At 46.4% G+C, this 27549-nt stretch overlaps 2 protein-coding genes across 4 annotated transcripts; one reads left to right on the top strand and one right to left on the bottom strand.

Moving 5' to 3' along the window:
* Window positions 1-1881: 1881 nt before the first annotated feature.
* Window positions 1882-12134, bottom strand: S100PBP (S100P binding protein). Of its 2 annotated transcripts, none has more exons than XM_083751826.1 (5): window positions 11989-12134; window positions 8070-9167; window positions 6591-6700; window positions 2819-2915; window positions 1882-2274 (listed from the first exon to the last, which is right to left on the bottom strand). In XM_083751826.1, the coding sequence occupies exons 2-5, from the start codon at window positions 9026-9028 to the stop codon at window positions 2142-2144; spliced, it is 1299 nt and encodes a 432-aa protein (XP_083607952.1). In that variant the 5' UTR covers window positions 9029-9167; window positions 11989-12134; the 3' UTR covers window positions 1882-2141. The 2 variants fall into 2 exon arrangements, with proteins under 2 accessions (XP_083607952.1, XP_083607953.1); XM_083751827.1 differs by lacking the exon at window positions 11989-12134 and adding an exon at window positions 10121-10163.
* Window positions 12135-12207: 73 nt separating this feature from the next.
* YARS1 (tyrosyl-tRNA synthetase 1) lies at window positions 12208-27547 on the top strand. 2 transcript variants are annotated; one of them, XM_083751749.1, is made up of 14 exons: window positions 12208-12312; window positions 13325-13413; window positions 15545-15691; window positions 16038-16213; window positions 17738-17867; window positions 19753-19833; window positions 20219-20311; window positions 21495-21630; window positions 23230-23315; window positions 23959-24094; window positions 25062-25159; window positions 25374-25567; window positions 25724-25865; window positions 26898-27547. In XM_083751749.1, the coding sequence occupies exons 2-14, from the start codon at window positions 13357-13359 to the stop codon at window positions 27006-27008; spliced, it is 1587 nt and encodes a 528-aa protein (XP_083607875.1). In that variant the 5' UTR covers window positions 12208-12312; window positions 13325-13356; the 3' UTR covers window positions 27009-27547. The 2 variants fall into 2 exon arrangements, with proteins under 2 accessions (XP_083607875.1, XP_083607874.1); XM_083751748.1 differs by having other exon boundaries at window positions 12235-12312; window positions 13325-13477; window positions 15510-15691.
* Window positions 27548-27549: the final 2 nt, after the last annotated feature.

The raw sequence follows: 27549 nt of genomic DNA, 5'->3' as shown, positions 1-27549 counted from the left end.
TCAATTTCCTGCCTAGAGAGCTGTGCTGACATGAAAGATAGAAACCCCTTGTCAACCTGTGTGGGGCCCAGTGGTGGCCAAAATGCACTTAGGATGTACACAGGGGCATTCAGTATTGCAGGTGTTCTGTGGTTCTACTCTGGCGCTCATCTGTGGGGACCCAAATGCTTCATTATTGTTATTATTTTATTATTTATATGACGCCCATTTGACTAGGTTGCCCCAACCACTCTGGGCAACTCCCAACAAAATATACTTAAGAGTACCCACACACCAAGACCGGGCCCTGATGCACTCTCCATTGATTCAGGCTTTATGCAATTGATTCCAAAAGGACTCAAGAAGATGCTTTGCCATACAGCACAGTAATAGCTTCACAGACTGTTTGCAGGGAGCGAGGGGGCAGGGGGGGGGGGAGAGACCAATTTCTAGCAAACAATTAGACTGTGACAGTTGCCCTAGAAATATTCCAAGATGTTTGAAAACACACACAGTCCTCCTTAGAAGCTTTTTGTCAGAGGATGACTGAAGTTCAGCACCTCTGCCTTTGTTCCTTAAAAGGTCAATTGACTTCCAGGTCTCCTCCTGCACAGGGCACTACTTGCAAAACTGTCACAGCAGTGGCAGTTCTGGGCAGAGAAACAAACTACTTCCTCATTGCAATTATTTTTTCCTGCTCCTTCACCCTGTACTTTAAAAATTCACATTACCTTTTGATACTGGAGGTAGAAAAGTCAAAACACCTTCTCTGTCTCCCCCCTTCCTCATTATGAAGGGGCATTCCTTGCAAAGCTATGGTGGCTGTTAGCTACCAACAGACCAACCCTTTTCTTTGGGTTTGTCCAACACTTTTTAAAAACAAGCTTCAGAGTTGTTCAATGATACCAAAGGCCAGCACACTGCACACACCTACAAAGTGTCCCATGAGTTGAACCTGAAACAAAATCTTGCAGGAGGTGCTTGTCTTCAGCGTTCAAGCCAGTCTGGAACAGCGATCTCGTTCAGGCCGAAGGTGCGTGGGAGGGCATGAGTCTTGGGGATTGACAACTTTAGAAGCAGGGAAGGCAAAAGGGACATTTTTTTTTCTTATACCTCCCATTCCCTGGTGAAGATTTACCCTTCACTCGAAACCTGTACTTGCTGGAGAGAGGCGAGTCTCATCCAAAGCTCCCTGAAGCTCTGAAATGGACGAAAACATGCATTTCTCCTACTCCAAAGCTTCCTGTATGACAGAAAAGATCCCATCTCTTCCTCTTGCTCCTTAGCAAGCAGAGAGGGGTAGAGGGAGAGGTGGGATCTTGCCTCGAAGACCCGAGTAGCAGGAACACATGCGGTTTCTTTTTTTAGCTAAAATTATTTCACAAGTGAGAGTCTGCCTGAGAGTGTGGTAGCATTCTCTTACTGGGGGCAGCGGGCAGTCACACTGGTGTGGTAGTGAGCAGATAACTGATGCTTGCCTCCAAATGTACAGAAATCACTACCTTATTTTTGGGAGGCTCTGTTTTGCTTCCAAATTGATATGTGATAAACCACACAAGTTCCCTCTTTAAGGGAATGATGCAGCACTGAAGGACGTTGATTTGTTCTGAGCCCATCTGTAAGACCCATTTCACAGATAGGAAGAATAATACCTCTCATTCACCCCTAAAGGTCCTCTCCATCTCTCACTACTTGAGGTCTTGGCAACTGAATGTGTAAGCTGCCACGATTACAAAACTCTTGTGTGTAATGTGAAATGAATGCTTTGCCTGTAACCCTTCGTGTCTTAATTCACCTCCAGACTTCTAAAAACGGTACAAAAACATATAACTGAGCTGCACATGCAAACCAGTCAATCACCCACTGGGAGGCAGGGAGGAAGAAAGAGAACACACTGCAAGATATTTCAAAGGCACAAGCATTTATAAAAATTGCCACAGCATACAGTATCAAACTGCTTGGTGAAACATCAAAATGCCAAAAATATATAAAACATTTGGCAGAGGACAAGTTCAAGATGAACAAAAAATTCTAACAAAAACAAATTATAAACTGGCCTTAACTTAAAAACTGAAATTAATAATAATAATAATAATAATGAAGCTGACAATCAACTTTGAAGCGCAGATAAAAGACAACTTAATTTCAATGGTGAGACACTTCTAGCTTGGGATAGGGCTGCGCCTGAAGCGATCAGGGACACTCTCAAAACGACGGAGGTTGCGATTGTTCCTATCGACCCACTGGTCAAGGGAACATCTGTGGGCTGTACTCTTAGCTCGCTGTGCATAGTTCCTGCAGGTTAGGGGTAGAACAACAGTAAGTATAAATCAATGTAAAGCAAGTGCAAATGCAAAGGAGGCACCCCATCCCAGCCACCCTGAATCCCATCTGTCCTTTGGAAGATTTTCTTCTACTACACCTTGCTGAATCAGTCAGTATGTAGACCAGCACGGTTTCCGACAGAGGTAAGCCAGGGGCATCTGGGAAGCCCCCAACCAGGACACAAAAGCAATAGTCCTCCCCTGTTTCATACACCAACTACTGTGGTTGCAAATTACCATTCTGCATTTCTCTCCTATTTCAATGCTGCTTGACCCCAATGTTTGCTATTCCCACCCCCCAAACAGGTAACTGTGACTTAATGCATCTGAAGAGGACTCTAGTGCACAAAAGCTTCTAACAATTGCATCAGTCTTTAAAGTGCCACAAGACTCTTCATTCAGCAGCTTTTTTACCTTATTGAAAACAGTTTTAAGCAAGTTATTCTGTTACTTAAGGAGGTAAACCTGCCTCTGGGGTTCTGCTGCCCTTGCCTTCATGAAGAGTGACACAGTACCTTACAGTCAGGTCTGTTGGGTGCGCAAATCCGGGTTCCCCGTAGTGGTTTTCAGCAGTCACGGTCCACATCAGCTGCTGCAACTCATTGACTTCATCTGAAATTTGGCAGAGCAAGGCAATGCAAGCCAGTGTGTTTGCATCAGGTACCACAGGGGTAGGTAATGCAATGCCCTCTAGATGTTGTTGGAATTCCGTTCCTATTAGCTCCAGCCACTATGGCCAACGGCTAGGGATGATAGAAGCTGCTGTAGAGGGTACCACATAGGCCACCCCTGAGGTTCAATAAAGTTAAAAGATGCATCTTTGGCACTAGCCACATTCTAGGTCAGCTTTCCCCAACTGGGTGACCTCTGGCTCTCAACTCCAGACAGCTGAACCATGTATGGCTGAGGCTACTGGGTGCTGGTAGTCCAAAACACCTGGAGGACACCAGACTGGGGAACGCTATGCTAGGCAGTATTACACAGAGGAAATCAAATATGTAAAGATCCGATGATGATGGTCTAAGAAGAAGAGGAGTTTGGATTTGATACCCCGCCTTTCACTCCCTTTAAGGAGTCTCAAAGCGGCTAACATTCTCCTTTCCCTTCCTCCCCCACAACAAACACTCTGTGAGGTGAGTGGGGCTGAGAGACTTCAAAGAAGTGTGACTAGCCTAAGGTCACCCAGCAGCTGCATGTGGAGGAGCAGAGACGCGAACCCGGTTCCCCAGGATTACGAGACTACCGCTCTTAACCACTACACCACACTGGCTCTCATGCATGCATGGTCTAAACATGCATGTTGAGTTTTGGGGAAGAAATGGCTACTGTGGAAGCACAAATTAAGTTTCCTATGAAATACTGAAACAAACTGTTATTTAGAATGGATCTTCCAAATAAGGATGAGTCATGCCAACTCAGGATAAGGGAGGCCTCAGAAGTGTTCTGGACAGCAGGTTGTAGATACACTCTTTGAAATGCCCCATTATGCTGCTAATGACCTGTAAAAGCTAATTTCCTGAGCAGAGAATTTCAGTCAGGGAAAGGGAGGAAGTAAGAAATATTTCCACAAACCTATACCCTGCTCTTCCCTGGCTCACTGGAGCAAACAATATCTTCAACACCAGTGATGATTTAGTTGCCTGAAGGCTGTGCAGAAGCGGAGGGTGTCTAGTGTTACTTGCAAAGAGTTGCTAGCAACGGGAGTTTGCCTCCCCATCACAAGCTGGGATATTGAAATAGCTTCCAATGTTTACATTCACCAGCATTTAAAAAGCCCCATAACCAATTCAATGCACCCATGCATGAAGTAAGCCCTAACCTTTAATGTACCCATGTTTTAAAAACCAAGTCAAGGCTCAACTGGAAGACTGGTGAGGTCACTGCCACCCCCTACTGTCCCCAGGAGCCAGTCAAAGCTGCATGCCCAGGGTAACAACAACAGGTTAACAGGCCCAGTCAGGCACAGTCAAGTCTGACTGCATTCCGGCTGTGCTCTACTTCCTCCACTGTGTTCTGGCACCACCTGCTGGCAAAAAGCAGGAATGACTTTGGCCTTGCATTGTGTTCTCACATACTGTATGTGGATACAGATAGGTAGCCATGTTGGTCTGCCATAGTCAAAACAAAAAAATTCCTTCCAGTAGCAGTTACTGCTACTGGAAGGAATTTTTTTTGTTTTGACTGTATGTGGACACATACCACGGGAGAAGTGCAACATCTATGGTCATAACCCAACCCGCACATACCAGAGGCAATCCTTTGTCCTTGCTTATTTTCCCAGGCTCTCTGCCAGGAGAGCCACACAGCAGCCTAAGTTCTGACTTGTAAGAGGGGCCTCTTTTAGGAGTTAAACCCATCACTCAGCTGTTTTCTGCCTGTCCTTACCAGGCAGTAGCACAAGAAAGGGCCCCCCCTCCTAGTTCCCTCTCCCATTTAGCATTTACTGGTGTACTGTGCCACAGGGAAACTGCTCTCAAGCCATCTCCAGGCTCAAGTGCTTGGAGTGCCCCTGGACCTCCATGACAGATGCAGCCAGAAGATGGTAAGGGTGCCTCAGGTGTTTATTCTGCAGAGTGATCAAGGCAAAAATCACACACCAACATAAAGCCTACAGGAAAAATCAGAAGAATGTGGGACTGTTATAGCAAAACTCAGAGCTACTTAAAGAGTCCCCTTTTTGAGCAGCAGCCAAGAGCCTTGATTCCTGCTCTGGCCTAGGATTGCCTCTCCTTCCCATGCCAGACCACCAATTCTATGCCTAAAGCTACCCAAGATAATACATGTTTGTGCTAATAAACAAACAGCTTGTGCACATTACACGAAGCATTCATGAGCAATTTTGGTGTGACATGCCAGAACTCTGAATGTACACGTTGCATATTAATTTGAAAGGCACAGTGAAAAAAGAAAAATAGGATCCTAATTAGAGTTTTCCTTCTCCCACGTGATTTGTCCTCAATCCATACACTGGAAGCAGCCCAGCACCTTGTTAGTATTGCATGTGCAGAGAGACAGAAGACAGACAGACAGACAGACTGAATGAGTTTGGGCAAGAAGCAGCATAACTGGTCTTCTTGAAAAGGTCTCTTCATTTGCCCCCAAAGAAACCAATAAATAAACCACCATTGGAAGATAGGAGGCAGAGGCGGCTGCCTTTCTCTTTACAACTCCAGGGAGAGTGTCTCGAAGAATCTAAAGGCCATCTAGAACAACCTGTGTCCTTCCCTTGACCTCCATCCTGCCCACCACTAATTTACAATGCAGTGCACACTGTGGCAGAAAGAACTGGCATCCAGTATCACAAAAGTGCTGCTGAGCAAAATGGCCATATGATATTTTGGCAAGAAAGGCAAGTTGCTTGCCCCAGGAGAGTCAGGACACTGTAGCTAGAATTGGGGGGGGGGGACTTGTGGGATGTGGGTTCAAACCCTTGATCAGCCACAAAGACTTCTCAGACTTTCAGCTTGTTCTTAAGTAAAACTACCTCACAGAGGTTTTTTGCAGTAATAAGATGAGTTAATCCCCTGAAAGCCAGGATAAGGGAAGGACAGATATAAATGCAATAAATAAATATGAGGGAAGGTCAGGTGAAAAACTCCTGTCTCATCCCAATTAGATTGAGAGGCAGGTACAAAAGCAAAAATTACTGTATTTTTCGCCCTATAGGACACACTTTTCCCCCTCCAAAAAGGAAGGGGAAATGTGTGTGCGTCCTATGGGGCGAATGCAGGCTTTCACTGGAACCTGGAGAGCGAGAGGGGTCAGTGCACACCGACCCCTCTCACTCTCCAGGCTTCAGGAAGCTATCGGCAAGCCTGCGGAGCCCGGCAGGAACTCCCGCCAGGCGCTGCAGACTTGCGGAGACCTGTCCTAAGCCCGGGGTGTGCAGGGGGCTACAGCGCCGCGCTCCCCGGGCTTCGGATAGCAGCAAGCTCCGGGAGCGATGGCGAGGTTGAGCGCAACCTCGCCATCGCTCCCGGACCCCCAGCTAAAAACGAAGCCAAGACAGCGAGCGGGATCCATCCTGCTCGCTGTCATGGCTTCTTTGCTCTTTGGGGCTCAGGGGGGGAAATAATTTTTTTTCTTTATTTCTCCCCAAAAAAATAAGTGCACCCAATAGGGCAAAAAATACGGTAATTGCACAAAATTCCATGCCACCAGGTCTTCAGCTCCAGCAGAGAGAGAAGGGGGGAAACACTTTCTGAATCAACCCTTACCCAATGGCAACATTTTACACCAGCAGAAAAAAGGAACCCCAGAAAAATTTTGATTCCACCTCCAGCTTACCTATGAGTTCAGCATTTTGAGCATGGGCAAGGACAGCATTGATGTATTTTTTCTTGCTGGACTCAAGTTTTGCCTCTTCAATGTATATCCGACATCGGGGCCTTACAGGACTGGAGGATGGGGGAGAAAATGACAAAACTGCTAAGAATTGCAAAGCCATCTGCTAGACAAATATGATGTGTTACTGAGAGAATTTAAGCACACTAACACTAGAGGGCATGATTTTAGAAGTTGTTCCTTACACCTTGCAATAACTGAAGGGTACTTTCAATCCATAATTTAGCATAAATATACTTTTAGCTATTGATTTTATTCATCTGGCTTTTCATAAACTTGTTTTTAACATTAAATTTTATTTACTATTTTAATGCATATCTTTTTGAGTCCATTTACAGTTCAGCAGCACATACTTTTTAAATTGAACAAATGAAAAATTGTTCCAAGCTTGGGAGGGTATACTTTTTGAAAAATTAAATCTCCCACAATGGTTTTCACAAAAATTAAAACATCCCATGTAAAGTTTGGTGAAAATCTGTTAAACAACAAAATTATGTGGGGAAGAAGAGGCAATGCTTAGCTCATCTTCAAGAATAAAAAAATTGTATCATAAATAAACTATTAAATAAGGCAGGATCAGTTTATACACAAGGCAGCATTACATGGATGCCATAATCTAAATAAGACACATTTCCACAACTCTCTCCATTTGCAAGATGTAAGGCATCATAAGACTGTAGGAATCATGTACCACCACCACATATATGCAAGATCTCTTGAGAATATTAAATTCCTGGTTTTGCTGAAAGGTTTATAGCCCTCATTAGTGTCAAAGATCTCAGCAAGTGGGCAACACCTTCCACGGCTGAGAATTCCATGTTTTGGCAGGAAAACTGGAAACAGAGCATTGCAGCAGAAGGAAGGAAGGGAGAAGGATGGAAATAGAAGAATATAAACAGAGCAATTTATGTGGTGAACAAGAAAGAAGTTTGTCAAGCGGTTTCAGACCCACACTGGTTCTCCTGAAAACTTGGGACATATAAACAACACAAGAACCCCTTTCAGCAGTTAATTGTGTGCTTGCTACTATCTAATGCAGGCATCCCCAAACTCGGCCCTCCAGATGTTTTGGGACTACAACTCCCATCATCCCTAGCTAACAGGACCAGTGGTCAGGGATGATGGGAACTGTAGTCCCATCATATCTGGAGGGCCGAGTTTGGGAGTGCCTGATCTAGTGCAAGGCAAAGGGATACATTACTACTACTTCTTCTTCTTCTTCTTCTTCTTATTATTATTATATGATACATGAAAAGCCCTCTCAGGTTTTAGTATTCTTGTGCACATACAAACATCAAATACAACCCCCTCCCACCTAGGGTGCAGAGCTGCACAAAAGATGCAGAGGAGAAAGCAGAGTATAGCACACCAAGACTCAAGAAAGCAAGCCTAGCTATAGGCACCAGGAAAAGCGGTGCTGACCAATTTGGCTCTTTGATGCTGGGACCTTCCATATACCCCTTTCTTTGATCACCGATGGATGTGGAACAGGATGGTGCAGCTTCTTCATGCAAGCCAGCAGAATCCAAATCTCCTTCAGCCTCTTGAGGTGGGCTGTTTGCACTCTCTTCTCCTAGGTCATTTTGATTTAGGGAAGCCTGTTCGTTGCAGGGCCCTTCAGCTCTCTCAGGTTTTGCCATGAGCTGTCTCACTCTTTCCAAGTTATCGTCTACCACTGCCTGAGCAGCTTCTTTATCCAATACCCCAGACACACTGTCATCTTTTTGCAGACTCAAGGCAGCTGTTGCAACTGGCACAGCTTCTGGAAGAGCAGAACTGTTTGAATCCAAACCAAATCCAGCTTGGTTTTGAGACCCTGTGCTCAAGTCACTTCCACTTTCTGGACTTTCAAAGTCATTTCTGCAAGAACTTGAACAGACTAAAGGGTCAGCTGGAGACAGTGGCTCTGTTTTTCTAGACTCTAGATCTAGAGTACCAGAAGGCTTAGAAGATCCTAATGAACAAAAAGTTCTAACATGTTCTGCATCTGGTTCAAATGCTATGGAATTCGAGGTCTCCGAGCAGCGTGGTTGACTATCTGACAAAAGTTCATCTTCAGCTTCAGAAGTGAGTCCAGTGGAAAAGTCTGAGAGCTCCCCATCTGAAGGATCCAGTAAGCTGTCATCTAGTATGTCATCTGTGTTGCTATTATCAGGCTGTCCATTGGTGGTCAGAGAACACACTGCAGAAACTGCTATTCCATTGCTTGATGAGGAAGGATCTGCAAGTGCACCAAAAGGCAAGCAGGAGAGTTTGTGTCTCTTTGTGTCTGGTTGCTCCTCCTCTTGAAAATCTTCGAAGGACCGCTTGCTCCTGGAAACTAAATCATTTAAGAAAGTGACTTTTAGATTTAAACGGGAGCGGAAAGTGCTACTTGCCATGATGCTGCTTGCACTGATTCTTTCTTTCTTTCCTTTTTAAAAGTAACCCTTTGCTACCATGTTCACTCCAGACTAGAAGAAGCCAAGCAAGGGAAATCTATACTCAGGCTTCCCTTCAGCCAAAGTGGTTCTCAGTTGCCTGCAAGAAAGAAAAGGACAAAATAGAAGCTTGTTGAAGAAATCTCATGCTCTCCTTCCCCTGCAACTGCATCTGTGCTAGAAGAAATCTACTCCACTGCAATTGCTCTTCTCCTCTGAAGACTACACTACCTAACAAATGTCTCACTCAGATTCATTACAGCTGTTCTAATAAAACATTATTTAACTCACATACAAATCAGAAAAGCTGACTAAAAAATGAAACAAAGAATTTTTCATAGAGATAGTTAAATGGTATGTTTTTTTCTTACACATACTCCAAAGTTTACATTTTATAAATGTAAATTTAAGAGCCAACATGGGCCAGTGCTAAAGAGTTGGAGATGCTAGATCAGAGATGAGTTCAAAAAGAACTCTATTTTACAATCACCTGTAAATAGGAATACTAGTTATCTACCTTTACATGGTTCTTTGAACCCTTTGCAAAATTTCAGCTTTAAGTTTCAGCTTTAAGTACATTTATTTGAAAGCAAGTGTTACTGCTCTCTATGAGGATTGCTTCCAAGTGAGGCAAAAAAACATTGTAAGCAACTGATCCGTCACCTTGCTCTTCCCCACTCCTGCATTATTGAGATCTAAGATACAGCTCACATCCAAACACGATTATATCGGAATTCTGGCTTGTGATTTGTTTGGAACTACTAAACCAATGTTCAGACACAACCCTAGTAGCTCCCAGTAGCACTGCAGGTGCAAGGAGGAGCAATGTTGCCTCATTTGTCTCCCTGTGCCCTTGCAGACTGCATATTCACTTTTGTTTTTATACCTGATGTTAGCAGCCCTGAGCCCAGTCTTGGCCGGGGAGAGTGGAGTATAAATAAAATTTTTTATTATTATTAATTTATTATTATTAAAGTGCAAACAAGGCCACTGTCCAATAACAATCAAGTATTTTTAAAACATTAAATTGGAACAAGAAGAAAATTCAGTCACTTTCAGATTTGATACTTTTACAGTTTACAAACACATCAGGATACTGTATTTTTTGCTCTATAAGACTCACTTTTTCCCTCCTAAAAAGTAAGGGGAAATGTGTGTGTGTGTCTTATGGAGCGAATGCTGGCTGCGCAGCTATCCCAGAAGCCAGAACAGCAAGAGGGATTGCTGCTTTCACTGCGCAGCGATCCCTCTTGCTGTTCTGGCTTCTGAGATTCAGAATATATTTTTTCTTGTTTTCCTTCTCCAAAAACTAGGTGCGTCTTATGGTCTGGTGCATCTTATTGAGTGACAAATACGGTAACTTTTAACTGTGTTACAAAGGAACAGAGGAACCTGCCTTAAATGACCAATTCAGCCAGTTTGTCCCTCAAGCTCAGTATTGTTTACTCTGGCTGGCAGAGACTCTCTAGGGAAGTCTACTTTGAGATTTAAAGTTTCCACAGCATGTACCAGGAAATCTGCACCTCACCAGCTTATGAACAAACGAGCTACTGTTACACTAATCTTTCATGTTACTTTGTATCTGTGGGCAAAACAAGATAACAACTCTACACTAAAATGAAGATGTGCTTTAGAATTCATTAAAGCCTGTTGGGGCAACACAACTCTGCTGAATTCTGCTATTTAAGTGATGGGAAATGACCATAATTCAGTGATAGAGCACCACCCCTTTTCTCAGCCTGGCACAGGGACCCCTTAAGGGGAGATGGAGCAAGCTTGTCTTCTGCTGCTCCAGAGGGCAGGACCCGAACCAACTGATTCTAATTGCAAGAAAGGAGATTATGACTAAACGCTAAGAACTCGCGGATGGTAACAGCTGCTTGACATTGGAATGGACTGCCTGGGAAGCTGGTGAGTTTTCCTTCAATGGAGGTTTTTAAGCAGAGGTTGGGTGGCCATCCTTGCTGAGGGTTGGACTAGATGACCCGTGGGACTGTTGGGATACTTCCAGGGAGATATGGCCCATCATGGCCCCCACATCGCCTCCGGACGATCCATCGATCTCCCGTAGATACAGTATCAGCAATTAGCGACACGAGCTCCAGAAAATAGCTTGTGACATACCAGAGCTGATGCACACTCTATCAGCAGAATTCGCACAGCGAACGTTGCACACAGGAGAGTATTATTTAAAAGTTTATTCAGCGTTGGTCAGAACAAAGAAAAAACATGACTGCCTGCTTCGGTCTGCTCAGGCACAGAGAGAGAGAAACGAAAGCATAGACACAACAGAAACATCCTGTGAATAGGAAATACGCAGACTCTGTGACTCACAAAGCCTGCTCCCTTTTAAGGTGCAACGGAAATATCCTAACAGGGACCCCTGCCAACTCTACAGATCTATGGCCCTTTGTGGAGAGGGGGCAGCACCTGGAAAGACGGGCTAGGGGATAATTGGGGGGGCCGCGAAGCACCTCCTGGGCTACAAAAACATTAAGAAAGACGGGCTAGGGGATAATTGGGGCGGCCGCGAAGCACGTCCTGGGCTACAAAAACAAACCCAACTCCTGCCTCGTTTTTTGCAGTTTCTGGAAAGCGAGGGCGTCTCCTCGCCTCCCTTCCTCGTGCCTCCCCGCCCCTGCTCCCCACTACGGGTCTCCCCTGCACCTGGCCAGGCCGCCTCGAACCTCCTTCCTTTCCCAGAGCAGTGGCTCAGAGCGCCTCCTTGCACCGCAAGTACACTCCGTGCAGCGGGGAGGGAGCGGAAGCCCAGCCCAGCCCCCTCCCCACTTAGTCCACCACCTCAAACCTTCCCAAAAGAAGAGGTCTGCATTCTACAACGTCACCCCCCAGCGGGGCCCCCTTTATTCCCGGCGAGAGGGGGGCGGCGGCGGAGGGAAAGAGCTGCTTCCCACACTCACCCGCCGCCATCTTGACTTCCCGCAATGAGCCGGATGCGGCGCCTAAGCTCCCTGCCGTCGCTTCTCCTCCTCCTCTACTTTCCACAAGGCTTCAGGGTGGCCGGCCGATTCATCCATCGGCCGCTCTTTCAAGCCCACTCGGAGGAGGAAAATTTGTGGAGTGAGCCAGAGGCGCAGCCGCAGTGGAAGCCCCGCCCCCTCCCTTCCAGTCTCGGGGCGGGGAAGAGGCCACCAGGCTGGCAAGCAGAGCGCCGAGAGCGAGGAAGCTGATGCAACGCGGAGGCAGACCCCGGCTGGCGTGTGTCAGAGAGAGATAGAGGAAAGGTGAGGGAGCGGAGAGAGGGGGGCATTGGGAGCCCCCCGGCGCCCAAGGAGGGGGAGGTGGGGGGAGGGGAGATAACGAGGGATGGCGTGGAAGGCCCCGATTTAGTATATGGGACTCGCTGCCACCATATGGGCTGATGACTTTGAAGGGGATTTGAAGCGGGGTGGGGTGGGGGGACCCAGGGCCTGATTTTGCGGCTTCTTTTTCCATCTCCCTTCTCAGTTCTTTTTCCTTTCTTGCCGTTTCTTTCAGATTGCAACCCAGAGGTTAGGGCCTGCTAGCTGCCCTGAGAGACTTTTTTTTTCTTTAGAGGAGAGCGGGATAAAAGCACTGCTTTACATAATAGAGGTGATACTAATAAATCAGACAAATTCATGGATGAGGGTGGCAAGTGATCGTGGCATTTTCAGTTGCTTTAATCGTAAATCACCTTGAGACTGATCGGGATCTATCTATAGGCTTAATTGACGCTTTCAAAGAACTCTTAATAGATTCCCGAAATAGACTTACCCTTGCAGTAGCCATTCTGGTTTTGCTGGGTAATTTTATATTCAACAATGCTTTCCACCAGTGAGCCCAGAACGGAAATTTAACTAACTGGCCTGTCATTTCCAGGATCCCCCGCCTTGTTTGTTTTGGTTGTTGTTTTTTAAGCGTACTTGATTCAAGTGGGGATCAGCAGCCTCTGCTTTACACAGGCAATATGTATGAATTCCTAGGGATTCTCTTTTACCAAGACCACCCCATTAAATAGGGGGGGGGGAACCATGCACAAAGAGGCTTCTGGTTCAGCTGTTATGTGGTGCTTTCTGATTCCCTTTTCTTGCCTTGTGGGGACATGAAATTGTATCAGACTCTGCTGGCTTGTTCTCCTCCCCATACCTTCTGCCATTGGGAGAGGAGAAATTTGGCTTGTGTTGGGAATGCCTGGCGAGGAAGCAGGAGACCTCCTTGATGCTTACTCCTGTTTTTCTTTGATTGCCTAACATGCATTTCTTTTTCCAATTTCAGCTCATAAGGGTGGGTGAGCAACTGCTGGCACAATGGGGCATGAACTGACAGCACAGGAGAAGTATCACTTGATCACCCGAAATTTGCAGGTACTTCTGTAGGAATGGTTGAAAATGAGGCTTTTAAAAAAATATTCCACATATGGGTGCAAAAGTAGTTTGAATAAGCATCAAAGGTTTGCCCCACTCTGTTCTCCAAAATAAGTTTTTTATTACACCCCCCCCCCCAATTATTTTCTTTTGTTATAAATAAACTTAAGGATTGGGAACATTTCCTTCCTGAAATAAGCCTTCTTCCACCCCAAATTATTCACACTGGGAGCCTCTCCCGTATGAAATGCCCTAGCCTCGTATCTGGATGGAATTTCTCTGGAGAGAGAATTAGAAATTTCAAAACTTGAGTGCAGTTTGTGTGAAAACAAAGCTTTGGGCTGGGCACAACACTAAGATTTCTAGGGGACAGTCTTCCTGTGCTTGTTGCCTCCACATTGGCACACTAGGCGTATACAAATACAAAGCTACATCTGAGTTACTACAAATTAGGAATTCTGACAGCTGTGTGGGCTGGAGGACTTTTTGCTGTTGATAAAGGGGTCTGAATCCCATAGCATATCATCCAGCCATCTGTGAGTAGATCTTGATCTGCCACAGTACCTTATTCCTAATCCGGATATTTTACATTGTACCTTGTTGACTCAGATGTCTGGTAACTAAGGCTGAGCAATATCTGGTTTTCAACATCATGATGTATCACTAGCTAAACATCGCAATATACTGATATATCACGATTTCTGAAATAAGGATGGAGCTATTTAGAGGCATTGGTTGGCTTCATGGCTTCTCCCACATTGTGATTTTTTGCATACCACACATGTCATGATTCATGATATATTGTCAGATCAAAAATTATGAAACCGATACCACGATATGGACTTCAAACCAGTTTTGGACAATATATTGATATATCACCCAGCCCTACTGGTAACCTGAAAATTCTAGATGATTCCTAGGTCCCATGTACAAATAAGGTTTTCCAGCATATCACAGAAGTGCTTTTCTGTGCTAGAAGAACTGGGTTATTAATATCTTACTCCAGTCTTTGGAACATGTATGGTAATGAGGATTAGAAACCAGGTGTCTTAACTGTTTCCTGTGGTTGTGGAGCTGGGTTGCTGTTTGACCTTGGTTTATTGCTTTTTCACTTGGGTTTGCCACTTGTGATGGTATCTCATGAGGTTGTAATGTGTTAGCAAAAGGGCTTTCCCTAAAATTTGCACTGCTACGTGTCTGCTCAATTTGAGCATTACAAGAAAGAGAGGAATGCAGAACAGGTAATGGGAAAAGCCTGTCATTTTGTTAGGATCATCTGTAGAAGCAAGCTGTTGAGTCACACAAGACTCACTTTGTGACTACTAATTGAAAGGACAAACATTACCCAACCATACCTGCAAACTTTCCTCTACTATAATGGATGACTCCCATATTTAAATCACTCATTGCCCAGAGCAATGCACCTGCCTCTCCTGAGAGCAAGTGATTGAATGACTGTGATACACCCAATGTAGTGTTGGGGGCAGGATTATCTGTCCCCAGTAGAGGCTTATTGGAAAAGGCAATGTCAGAGAATAAGCCATGCCTACTCTATTAGTGGATCTTTTGGGCTCTCAAGAGGCTTTAATTATTTATGTTTCATGCTCTGCACTTTGAGAATTGCTGATCTAGTGCTTTACCTGCCCCCTATTGTTCAATGTGATTTTATATTTTTCTACTGTGGGTGTTACAGTGGTACCTCTGGTTACATATGCTTCAGGTTACAGACTCCGCTAACCCAGAAATAATACCTCGGTTAAGAACTTTGCTTCAGGGTGAGAACAGAAATCGGGCGGCGGCAGCACAGCAGCAGTGGGAGGCCCCATTAGCTAAAGTGGTGCTTCAGGTTAAGAACAGTTTCAGGTTAAGAGCAGACCTCCAGAACGAATTAAGTACGTAACCAGAGGTACCACTGTATATTGATGTTTTGAGTTATTCTTGTTTTAATATATATCATTTATTATATTTTGTAAACCACCCTACAATCTGATAATAAAAGGTGGAATATAAATGTTTTAAATAAAAATATATCCCCTTGCATCGCAGGGTTTTGGCTTCCCTAGCTCTCCCTTCTCGCTTGCTTCTTGCTTTTCCAGCTGAGATGCTGAACACATCTCTCTTTCGCTTGCAGGAAGTTCTCGGAGAGGATAAGCTGAAGGCCATCTTGAAAGAACGGGAGGTGAAGATATACTGGGGGACAGCAACGACGGGCAAGCCTCATATAGCCTATTTTGTACCCATGACCAAAATAGCGGACTTCCTCAAGGCTGGATGTGAGGTGAGACTGTGCTCTGCTTTAGATTTGGTCTGTTGGCTGCTTTCAAGTAGTAATGAGGCAGTCATCCTAGTGGGGAGGATCTGCTGCCTTTCAAAGACTGGAAGGCAATTTCCCCCTGAACGCCATTCATGCCTTCTCCAACCTGGCACCCAGCCAGCATGGCTGAATTATGTTGGGGTTGATGGGAGTTGTAGTCCAAGGTATCTGGACAGCTCGGGATTGGGGATGGTTGATCTAGGTGTGCAGGCATTGGGTCTGAGCTCCTGTTTGTTCTCAAAGTGCATATAGAGGAAGGGTTAGGGTTAAGGCCAAGGTACTCCTGCTTGATATGCCCCTTCTCTCTCAGGTAACAATTCTGTTTGCTGACCTCCATGGATACCTTGACAATATGAAGGCACCATGGGAGCTTCTGGAACTGCGCACCCAATATTATGAGAACGTGATCAAGGCAATGCTGGAGAGCATAGGTGTGCCTCTGGAAAAGCTCAAGTTCATCCGGGGGACTGACTATCAGCTCAGCAAGTAAGTTTGTCTTGAGGCAGTGTGGAGCTGCAGAACAACAAATGGGAACTTCCTTGGTCAGAGGGATTAGCATCCGTAAGAACTCCGCAGGTGGTTTGAAAGTTTTCACTTAGAAAAGTTCCTAAACCTGCTAAGGTTTAATTGGATGCCAATTGGATGATTTGGAAGGGGAGATTTGCCAGAGTCCCATAGGTGGCATAGGAGAAACTGAGGGTGCCGCACATTCTCTTTTAAAATGCCACACATCTGCCGATTCTCTGAACTCATCAAGAGAGGCCCCGCTGCATATCCCACCACTATGTGGGGCTTATTTGGTGCCTTCTCTGTTGTGCTGTCTAGGATTAGGAATGCCTTCCCCAAGAAATACTCCATCTTGATATTTAGCTCTAGACTGAATATTTTATTTGTCTGGCAGTCCTTTGGCCAATTTAATGTTGGGATTTGGATGTAAAGCTAAGTTTAGTATTACGTTCATCAGCATTGGGCTTGTGTGGTCCCCACTCCTCTGGCACAGCCGCAAGGTGAAGATGGAGAGCTTTTGCTTCAGTTTTCAACTAACTGCCATAGTTAAGGCTAACCACAGTCTGACTGGGTTCAGGCATAAACTGTTCAGGTTAGTTAAAACAAAATGAGATTGTGGAAGCTCCCAAAGGGCCTCTGCATACTGAGTGAATGGGCAGCAGAACGTCCAATGCAAACTGGAGTAAAGTGATACACACTGGGGCAAAGAAATATTTATTTCATGTATGACTCATGATGCCAGCCCAGCTGTGAAAAAGCTGTGAAATTCCATGCTAGGGATCATTATGAAGGGAACTGAAAACAAAACTGCCAATAGCATAATGCAATTATACAGATCTACGGTGTGGCCGCATTTGGAATAATGTGTACCGTTCTCATTGTCTCACCTCATAAAGGATATTGTAGGGTTAGAAAACTTTCAGAAAATAATCAGGGTGACTCCCCTGTGAAGAAAAGTTGTGCCAGTAAAAGGAGACGGCATAGAGACATATAAAATTATGCATAAACAAGAGAGATGCATAGAGATTCCCCCCCCCCCATCTCCATTGTAGCCTCATCTGCACAGGGTGGGTAGAGGAGAGACAGAGACCAGATTCTCTCCCACAAGAGGCAGTCAGAGCTACCAACTTGATTAGTTTTAGGAAAGGACTGGACACATTCATGGAGGAGAAGACTGTCAGTGACTACTAACCCTGATGGCTGTGTTCTGCCCCCACTGTCGGAGGCAGCATGCCCCCTGAATGCCAGTTGCTGGGAAACATACACAGTGTTGCTGTGCTAGGTCCCTCTTCTGGGCTCCCCACTGGGGCCTCCGTCTGGCCACTGTGAGAACAGCAAGCTGGACTAGATGGGCCCTCTTCGTCCTGATCCAACAGCCAACCTCATATTATGTCCTTAACATTACATCTGATCCACCTGCAAGTGGTAAGGCTCCTAAGCTGCTTGTAGTTCTGCAAAGGGAAGGACATTCCACCACACTATCTCCCTGCCTTTTCTATTTAGAGAATACACACTGGATGTTTACCGCCTGTCCTCTGTCGTCACCCAACATGATGCCAAGAAAGCCGGGGCAGAAGTAGTCAAGCAGGTGGAGCATCCGTTGCTCAGTGGCCTCCTCTATCCAGGACTGCAGGTACCTGTTTAACGTCATCATAGAGGAGGCGGGGGGAAGAGATGTGGGCTTCTTTTGCTCTTGGCTACCATAGCTCAAGGGACATGGGTGGCGCTGTGGGTTAAACCACAGAGCCTAGGGCTTGCCAATCAGAAGGTCAGCAGTTTGAATCCCTGTGATGGGGTGAGCTCCCGTTGCTCAGTCCCTGCTCCTGCAAACCTATGAGTTTGAAAGCACGTCGAAGTGCAAGTAGATAAATAGGTACCGCTACGGCGGGAAGGTAAATGGCATTTCTGTGTGCTGCTTAGTCATGCTGGCCTCATGACCCGGAAGCTGTACGCCGGCTCCCTCGGTCAATAAAGTGAGATGAGCGCCACAACCCCAGAGTCGTCCTGAAGCACGAGAAATATAGTGGTACCCACTTAGGGTGAAACAAGGATCAGACAGACACAGCAATTTGGAGAAAAAGAAGGTGAGGTTTTATTGCTGAGCAATAATGGACCCAGTTGGAATCCTTTCCAAAAGACTGGGACCCGAAGCATACAAGTCCTGAGGTTATATACTTGAGCAAATCACAGATCATGAGATAGTCATGAACGCCAGCAAAAAATAACCAATAGCGTGCATCTGCCATGCTCCTGGCCCTATGCAGAGTTCACTCCCCAACTTCTGCTTTCCATTGTCTTGTACAATGATTTACAGTCTGACCTTTTCCCTAGTTCTGACAGAACAGGAAAATGAGACTCAGGGAGGGAATCTCCTGGCGCTACCTCCCCCTATGCATTCTGCTTCATGTAGGGAGTTTTTGTGGTTTGGCCCTTCCTGTTTCATGGACCATTTTAGCCTGGATTTGAGGGGGAGATTTGTACCAGCGCCTTCTGATTCATGGCTTCCCCTTTCCTCTAGGGCGCAAGGATGTTACTAGGTAAAAGGTCGGTTCTGGACTTGCGGTTCCAAGCAGTTTGCAGTTAGCTTAAGCAAAAGCTTTTCTTGATTCAAATGGATTTATAAAATTACTGTAAGCCCTGTTATGTGTGAGCATATGTGAATATATTGATTACTGATAACTGATTATATGAATAGCATAAGGGTAGCCCCCCTTTTCTTGCTTTAGTCCACGACTGGACCTAAGGGGTCCCTTTACCTACCATAGCTCAGAATGAATATCCTCACATGCCCAAGGCCATACAGTGGTACCTTGGTTTACGAACTTAATCCATTCCAGAAGTCTGTTCTTAAACCAAGGCGTGCTTTCCTGTAGCAGTGCGGGACTCAATTTACAAATGGAACACACTCAACAGGAAGCGAAACATGTTCTGCTTCCATGGTAAAGTTCACAAACCAAAACACCTACTTCCGGGTTTGCAGCATTCATAATCCAAGTTGTTCATAAACTAAGCTGTTCTTAAACCAAGATACCACTGTATGTGTGTTTCCATAAGTTGTACTATTCTTCCACTTATGAAAAGGGGTGGGGAGGAAGAAAGTAAAAGATCCAGTAAGTATGGATGGTTCTATTTGTGGAGACGCCATTCCTCGTGAGGGTTGGGGTGCACCTGTTTGGTGGCAGGTATTTTTATGAACATAGTTCTGAAGTCTCTTGCTATGTGAAGTATCAATTTGCCAAGATCAATATGCTTCAGGAACAGACTAGTAGAGGACCTAAGAGGATGCCTGGTGCTTGCTTCACTCACCCTGAAGCCTGTGGAATAAAATCCTAATCTGGGAAGTGAGTTGTGCTTGGGCCAGAGGTGGAATTCTTGTTTTCTTCACAGTTTGTCTCTGGCTCCCGCAGCCACAAGAGATGCTAGTGCCCAGGGGTATCCCTGGGGCAGGAAAGAAGCAACCAGTCTGCCCAAACCAGAGGGGTCTGCAGGGAGTTATCTATGCTTGTGTGTCCCCGCAGGCACTGGATGAAGAATACCTCAAAGTCGATGCACAGTTTGGAGGAGTGGATCAGAGGAAAATCTTCACTTTTGCAGAGAAGGTGAGAAGAATGAGACACTTGCCTGGCTGCCTCTTTGGAGCACTGTGCAAGTGGTGCTGAAGGCCCCTGGATGGTTCAGCTAGCTAAACCTGTGTTCCCTTTGGTCACATGCTCCGCCCCCAGGGTAAGCTAGGTGTGGATATTTTAGGTCTTGAGGTGGAAAATGCAAAAGGACCTCCTTTCTCTCCCTGTTTCCCCCTGGCTGGTTAACATGGGGGCAGAACTTACTAGGATATGGAAAATGTGCTGTGTAAGAACACAGTGTAAACTGCAGTCCACAGAGAAGGTATTGGGTTTCAGGGAGGCAGATGATACACTTGAACATCCCACTTTCCCTCCATCTTCAGCCTTTGTTTTAAATCCCTGAATGTTTGTTTCTCTCTAGTACCTCCCCTCCTTGGGCTATGCCAAGCGCATCCACCTGATGAACCCCATGGTGCCAGGACTGACAGGCAGCAAGATGAGTTCTTCAGAAGAGGTGGGTTCTTCAGCTTGACTCTTGCCCCTGGCAGCCAAATCCTGCAAGGAGGAGTTCTTAAAATGTGCAGGGATGCCTTGCCGACAGTCCTTGTTGGCAGGGTTCTTTTTTCTAGTCTTTGAAATACTTCAGTATTACGGAAAGGAAATAGGAAATCGGATAAAACATCCAAAAGCAATATTCTGCCTTTGGTAGTAAAAGATTCAATTTGAAAATTAAGTAACTGGTGACCAATTCGTCATAAAGAGATCCTAAAGCACCACCTAAGTTATTTCCTACTTGGCAGTTTTGAGCATCACACACTGGTTGGGAGTTCAGGGGTTAAGAGGGGTGGGGAGAGAGCAGCCGGCATCTGTGTTGAGGATGCCCTGCTTGAGAAAAAAACTAGGAACAGGGTGGTGATACAATGACTGCTGCAATCCATGCAAGATAATATCACCAAGGCAGCTATCTGTAAACAAGCAATGAATGGTCCATTAAAATGACAAAAGTAGTTTCTTATCTTAAACAATAGCAGACACAGTAAATAAAGCGTTCACTTGTAATATATCAGTGGTTCAGTGCTCATTTCCTCTCTTTCCAAAATAGTTTTTATCATGAACAATTACAAAAGCAGTAATAAAGAGTCCACTTGTGATATACAGTGGTTCAGTGCTCAGACGTCGTTCCTGTAATCCAACGTTTTGTCGCTAAAGAGCGTAGTCATCGAGCTGTCAAAATCAATTGTTACAGAATTGCACTGAATTATCCAGTGTCAATTGAGAAAAAACTAGAACACAATAGTCCAAGGTGACGTTCGCGCTTCATGGTTTTCGCAAATCCGTCTTTGCCAAGTTTGGTGTCTTCTGCTCTTAGATGCTTGGGACTACAATTTCCATCAGCCCCAGCCAGCACATAGATGAGAGTTATTGTCTGAAGCATCTGGAGGACACCAGATTGGTGAAGTCTGTTGCGTTCATGTAAAAATGGAAAATCTGCTGTTCAGTTAATCCAGTTAAATCCTTTAACTCAGAAGGATTTGCTCTAGCAGATAGGTGGGCTAAAACTTGTAGCTGTGGTCCCAGGCTCTTTCCATCTCAGGATTATTCCTCCATCTGTGAAAAACTGACTAGTCCCAGTACACTTCTGTGGCCTGCTGTGCCTGGGAGCTAATTCATGGAGCACCCCCACTTCCCTCATCCAGGAGTCCAAGATTGATCTCTTGGATCGAAAGGAGGATGTGAAGAAGAAGCTCAAGAAGGCATTTTGCGAGCCAGGGAATGTGGAGAACAATGGGGTCTTGTCCTTCATCAAGCATGTGCTCTTCCCACTCAGATCAGGTAAGTGTCTCCAAGCAGCAAGAAAGGGGAGGAGCTAGAGGATTTTATTATGGGGAGTAGCAGGCAACCTGATTGGCTGAAAGGTCAATCTAGAGGTGAAGGGCTGGGTCACATCCCTTCATCTTCCACCTGTGTCTCCTCCCTGCTTACCTGAAGCCCCAAGTATGTAGCAGAGCCTGAATATTAGAGCGTTATTTTAGGGGATGAAACTTAATTCTTTTTCAAATTTCTTCAATGAGGGATTTTAAAACACTGTTCTTGGTATGAGGAATTCAAATCTATTCTTTTTAGCTTGGTAAGTACGTTTGACAAAGAAGCACATAAACTGTTTTTGGAAAACCAAAGAATTTTAATTTTACCTCCTGAAAACGTCAGGTAATGCTTAATAATAATAACAGCGAGTAGATTGGCCATCATTTTTAATGATTTCTATGCAATTTTACATACATTTTATGTACCAAGCAAAACTAAATTCTATTCATTTAACCAAAATATCTTTTGAATTCCCAAGTCGTGTTACAATATTTTAGCACGCTTCCTTTTAGCAAATTCCTTTTTGGAATTTGAAAGTTGAAAAATTCAGCATGCCCTGCTGTTTATGTCTGGCAGTTTCCCTTCTCTCCTGGCTGGGATGGAAAGGCTCCCTTTTAATCACTAAAAGGGCATTTTAGTGGCACCACAGAGGGTCTGTGTGGTGCTTGCATGCAGGCCAGTTCCTTTTCTGTGAAGGGAAGCCGTAGCATCACAGAGCTGGAGGGGACCGTGGATGCTAGCTAGTCCACTCCCTGCTCCATACCAGAATGTCCAAGCTAGACAGATGGCTGGCCGACCTCTGCCTGAAGACCTCTTGGCCAGGGAAATCCCACCCATCCCTCTCACTCATTGGCTCCATTGTCAAAATGCTCTTTATCCTAGCATGTTACCCAAACCCTCTCCTTCTGCAACATGAGCTCTGGCTTCTGGGCAGCAGCAAAGAACAGGCCTTTGCCTCTGCTCTGTATGTGTGAGAGAAATACACCGTAGGTGTTTGAAAGGGCTGTCACATCCCCACTCAGTCTCCTCCAGGCTAAACATACCCAGGGTTTCTTTGGCCTTTCCTTGTAGGGCTTGTCTTCCCTGCCCATGACCATCTTCCCTACCCTCCTAAGAGCCCATACCAGTTTCTTCTCCTGAACATGAATCATCCAGAACTGGAACGTACATGAGGGTAACCAGTCCAGCCTGACGCTTGGGGCCTCAAACCCTTTCTAGACCCGCTTATACTTGGGAGTAAGTCAGCCAGACAGAGGATCCATTAACTTCACCATCAGCTCCTTTGAAATACTTTTGTGGGCATGTGCCCAGGGAAGAACAGGGATTTGCCTTGCTGCTGCTACAGGGGAGGGCAGGGAAGGGAACATGACGCCCTTGGTCTTGGTCCTCCTTCGCCATCATCAGTGTATCCCCTGCAACCTGAAGGGCTTTAAAGCTTTTTTTAAAAACTGACATTTTGAGGACCTTGGATACGAACCCCCCACACCTGCAGTGTTCTTGTGACTCCTCAAATGCACACCACTCTGTTAATGCGGATCTTCAAATCTTTCTTTTCCCCCACCGCAGAGTTTGTGATTCTTCGAGATGAGAAGTGGGGAGGGAATAAAACGTACACCCACTACGGAGACCTCGAGAAAGACTTTGCTGACCAGGTGACACACTGGGGTAGGGAGGTGGCCAGCTGCCAGGGGTGGGGTGGGGGGCTCCTGGGGTCCTTGTTGTTGCTTTGTATGTGGGAAGAACCTCCTCGTGGAACGGCTCTGCTGTACTTGCATGAAGGGCTTGGGCTATCCTGCCAGACAGACTCTGAGACCTGGCAGCAGTTGTGTGTTGGTGGTGGGAGACCCTGACCTTTTGCTCTGCATGCCCACCTGGGGGGGGGGGTTGCATCAGAGGCCCGCAAGGGGAAACTGAGTCACAGGGAGGGGCTCTAGACTGACAAAGAATTGTGTTGCACATCCCCTAAACCAACAACTCTGCAGTCGTAATGAATGCAAACCAGACATTCTCACAGAATTTGCATAGGTCAGATGTACAGAAACACTGCTGTTCTGCATAAATCAGACTCTCTGCCCCTTTTAATTTCTGTCTTACCAGCAGAGCAATATGTGGAATGTTTTTCCCGGGAAGCCCCATTGGCTTTCATTTTATACCACTCATCCATTCCACTGCCTCCTGCCCACCAGATTGTGCTTTGTGATTTGAGCCCACTGTTAGGAACGGCGCTGGGGACTGATGGGAACCCTCTAGGGAGAGCAGGACTAACTGGGTCTCCATCTTCTTCCATGGTTGCAGGTTGTCCACCCTGGGGACTTGAAGAACTCTGTGGAGGTGGCCTTGAACAAGCTCCTTGAGCCCATCAGAGAGAAGTTCAACAGCTCACAAATGAAGAAACTGGCCAGCTCTGCATATCCTGATCCTTCCAAAGCAAGTAAGGGCTGAAAGGCATCTGCTGTTGGTCCATCTAGTTCAGTACTGTTGACCCTGGCTAGCAGAGGCTCTCCAGGGGGAGAGCAGCCCTTCCTGGAGGAGATGCTGCTTGGGATTGAACCTGGGACTTCTCCATGCAAAGCAGAGGCTCCACCCCGAGGCTCCAGAGCTTCCCACAGATGCTCCTGCACTCTCTGAGACCAAGAGCCCTGCAAGTTCTTTCTGGCAGGCTGATGCAGATGCCGGTCTGCCCCCACAAGGCCCTGCCCGGGTCTGGAAGATCTGACTTGCCTCCTTCACTGTCTGCAAAGCAATTGGGCCTGCTAAGCGCCTCCCCTGTGGCGTGGCTCCTTCCTGGGTTCACTTTGATTGGCCAGACCCCCTTGTCTGTCTTGGTCCTTTTTGGCATACGCAAACACTGGGCATGAGTCTGGGTTGTTCTCTCTGAAATAGACTCCTGCTCAGTTACTTGGGTTGTTTGCACCACTCGGTTTCCCATGCCTTCCCGTTGCTTTAATTCTCCTCTCCACCCCACCCTCATCTCCTCTTGCTTATGCAAAAGAATACCAGCATCTTTTTAAAAAAATCAATTTTTATTGCAAGTTTCCCACATAAAATACAATAAAAGCCAAGCTAATCTAAAGAGAAAAGATTTTTAAAAAAACAAGACTAAGGAAGAAAATAAAGAGGAAAAAGTAAATAAAAAAGCCCTGTCACAACTGGATCCTACCCCATATTCTACCCACAAAAGAGTGAACCCTCCTAGGTCTGACCTGGGAGCTTCCCCTCTTCTCCCAGCCTCACACACCAGGAGATCCTCTCTACCCTGCTTCTGTCACAGGGCCCTTCATTTCCCATCTATCAGTCTCCTGTCCAGCACGGTTTTTGAGGCCTAGTCTCTCCAGGCTGCTGCCAGTCTTTGCAACTGCAGCTCTCCTAAAAACCTCCCTTCCCTTCCCTGTCTGCAGAGCCTTCAGCGAAAGGCCCCACGAAGAACTCTGACCCGGAGGAAGTAGTGCCATCTCGGGTGGATCTTCGTGTTGGCAGAGTGCTCAGCGTGGAGAAGGTAAGCCTGCCAGGGGGCTTCCTAGAGGCAATTGGTTGACAGAAGGGTGCTGGCATCAGGACTCTTGAGAGCGCGTGCAGAGGTCTCCATCACACTCCCTGGGCCTCTGTACTGTGCTTGGGGTGCGTGGGAGATTGCGGGGTGCCTGCAACCCTGGAGGGGGCCATTCAACTTTTCACAACCGGGCTGTGACGCCGCCCTTCTCCCTTCGCAGCATCCTGATGCCAACACGCTGTACGTGGAGAAGATTGATGTGGGGGAGCCTGAGCCACGGACGGTGGTCAGTGGCCTGGTGGAGCACGTGCCCAAAGAGGAGCTGCAGGACAGGCTGGTGGTCTTGGTGTGCAACCTGAAGCCTCAGAAGATGCGGGGACTGGAGTCCCAGGCCATGCTGCTCTGCGCTTGCAGGTGTGTGCAGTGGAAGGTGGGGCAGGCAGACTTTGGCTCATGCAGAGGGGCTGCAAATGGATCCACTTATTGGGGGCATAAGCAGGCATTTGTTAGGTGAAGCGAGAGGCCGACTGAAGCCTGCTTGCTGCTAACATGATTATCCTCTTCTTCCAGTCCTGGGGAGCCCTGCCAAATAGAGCCCCTAGACCCCCCGGCCGGCTCCTGCCCCGGTGAGCGGGTGTTTGTGGAGGGCTACGAAGAAGGCCAGCCTGATGAGGAGCTGAAACCCAAGAAGAAGGTCTTTGAGAAGCTGCAGGTGAGCGGGGAAGAGGCTCCTCCAAGTGGCAGGTGGCTCCATATTGGGCAGCTGAGCAACCATGTGCCCTCCAGGTGTTTTGCGGACTACTCCTCCTGTTGGCCCCAACCAGCATGAGGCACACTGGCTTAAAGCAAAGCCAGACATTCCTTAGTCCAGGAATTGCTCTGCAATCCTAAGTGACTGCCCTTGCAGGAGGGCAGTGTTTCTGCCGCAGGGCAGGTAGAAAGGGCTTCGGAGCTGTGTGCCGCGCCTGCGGAGGGTCGTCTTGTACTAGTAGGGAGCAGCACAGAGTCTGCAAAAAGGGCAAGTCGACCCTGATATTCTTAAATATGCAGAACTGATCCTCCCCACTGGTCCAAAATTTGGGGGCTCTGAATAAACCTGTTCCTGCAACTTATTTTCGGAAAACAAAATGCTGGTGCCCCATTATGCATTTTTTAACTGGAGAGAGAATCTAATACATTTTTTTAAATTTAAGAATAAAAGCAGTCCCAAGCAGTTAATGAGGGAGTGGGCGGTGTGTTGGTTAGCTTGATAATGTATGGTAGTAGTATGTGAATATTTTAGAATAAAAATAACATTTGCTCAAAAGGATCAAGGGGGTTGTCACCTCCTCCTCCTCTAGGCTAGTAAGGTCTGGCTTCCCTTGTCCACCATGTTTAACTAAGGTAGACAAGCCAGTGCGGACTTGGTGCCCTCCAGTTGTTTTAAACTACAACTTCTCTCAGTTGCCTGGAACTCTTGTAGTCTGGAACATCTGAAGAGCACCAGGCCAGCCAAAGCTGATGTCAACATAGGAGGCTGTTCCTGCTGCTGCTCCTATTGTATCAAACATTCGGTCCATCCTACTCAGTATTGCCTATACTGGCTGACAGCATTTCTGTGGGATTTCTGATTAGAAGTTTTTTTTGGACCTGCCAGGGATTGAACCTGGGACCTTTTGCACTGTCAAGTATTCTGCCACAGAGCTGTGGCCTCTCAGCATGACAGGACTGGAGAAATCACCCTGCCTGTTCTTTCTCTTCTCAGGCGGACTTCCAAATTTCTGAGGCTTCTGTGGCCCAGTGGAAGGGGAAGAACTTAATGACCAAACTGGGGAACCTCACCTGCAAAACTCTGAAAAGCGGCAGCATCCGCTAGCTGCCTCTGCCTCGCACTTTCAGCTTATGCGTGCCAGTTATTGCCCGACAAACATCCTCCATACTTACATTGCACTCCCAGGCATGAGATTCCAACCCAGCTGGACCTGACCCATGAAAAAATCGACATGGCTTCCATCTTTTGACATGGACAGAATGGGGAAGGGCACCTAGAAGCAGGAGGCCAGTGCAATGAGGCCCTCTCTCCAGGCACGTCTTATTTATAATGAGGAGAAAAGAGCCAATGGCCTCGTCCTTCTGACTTCTGACGGTGATGGAAACCTCTCCAGATGTTGTAGGAGAAAAAGGAAATGCTGCTGGCACAGATCTGCCCTCTTATGATGGGTTGGTCCACATGCCTTCCAGGATGTTTGTCATACTCTGCTTAAAACAGAAGGTCTATGATGTTGAGCTCGGACTCAGGCAGGCAAAATTTGGAGAGGATCTGTTACCAGATTGGCAACGGTTAGGTCCATCAGGCATAAACACTGAATTCCAAATCATCTGTCATTTCCCCAAATAAAATGGTCACACCATCTGGT

Source organism: Podarcis gaigeae (genome assembly GCF_964106915.1).
Source record: "Podarcis gaigeae genome assembly, chromosome: 8".
Classification (NCBI taxonomy): Eukaryota; Metazoa; Chordata; class Lepidosauria; order Squamata; family Lacertidae; genus Podarcis; species Podarcis gaigeae.
Note: the sequence above shows the minus strand (reverse complement) of the source record. Positions and strands in the feature narration are given on the sequence as shown.

What these genes read in the sequence shown, in the direction of transcription:
- S100PBP (XM_083751826.1), bottom strand. Translation starts at nt 9,028, where the DNA reads ATGGCAAGTAGCACTTTCCGCTCCCGTTTAAATCTAAAAGTCACTTTC. An exon ending in AGCATCAAAGAGCCAAATTG is followed by an intron (nt 6,701 to 8,069) that starts GTCAGCACCGCT and finishes CCCATCCTCCAG; the next exon opens with TCCTGTAAGGCCCCGATGTC. An exon ending in TCAAAATGCTGAACTCATAG is followed by an intron (nt 2,916 to 6,590) that starts GTAAGCTGGAGG and finishes GCCAAATTTCAG; the next exon opens with ATGAAGTCAATGAGTTGCAG.
- YARS1 (XM_083751748.1), top strand. Translation starts at nt 13,438, where the DNA reads ATGAGGCTTTTAAAAAAATATTCCACATATGGGTGCAAAA. An exon ending in GAGTGCTCAGCGTGGAGAAG is followed by an intron (nt 25,160 to 25,373) that starts GTAAGCCTGCCA and finishes CTCCCTTCGCAG; the next exon opens with CATCCTGATGCCAACACGCT. An exon ending in ATGCTGCTCTGCGCTTGCAG is followed by an intron (nt 25,568 to 25,723) that starts GTGTGTGCAGTG and finishes CTCTTCTTCCAG; the next exon opens with TCCTGGGGAGCCCTGCCAAA.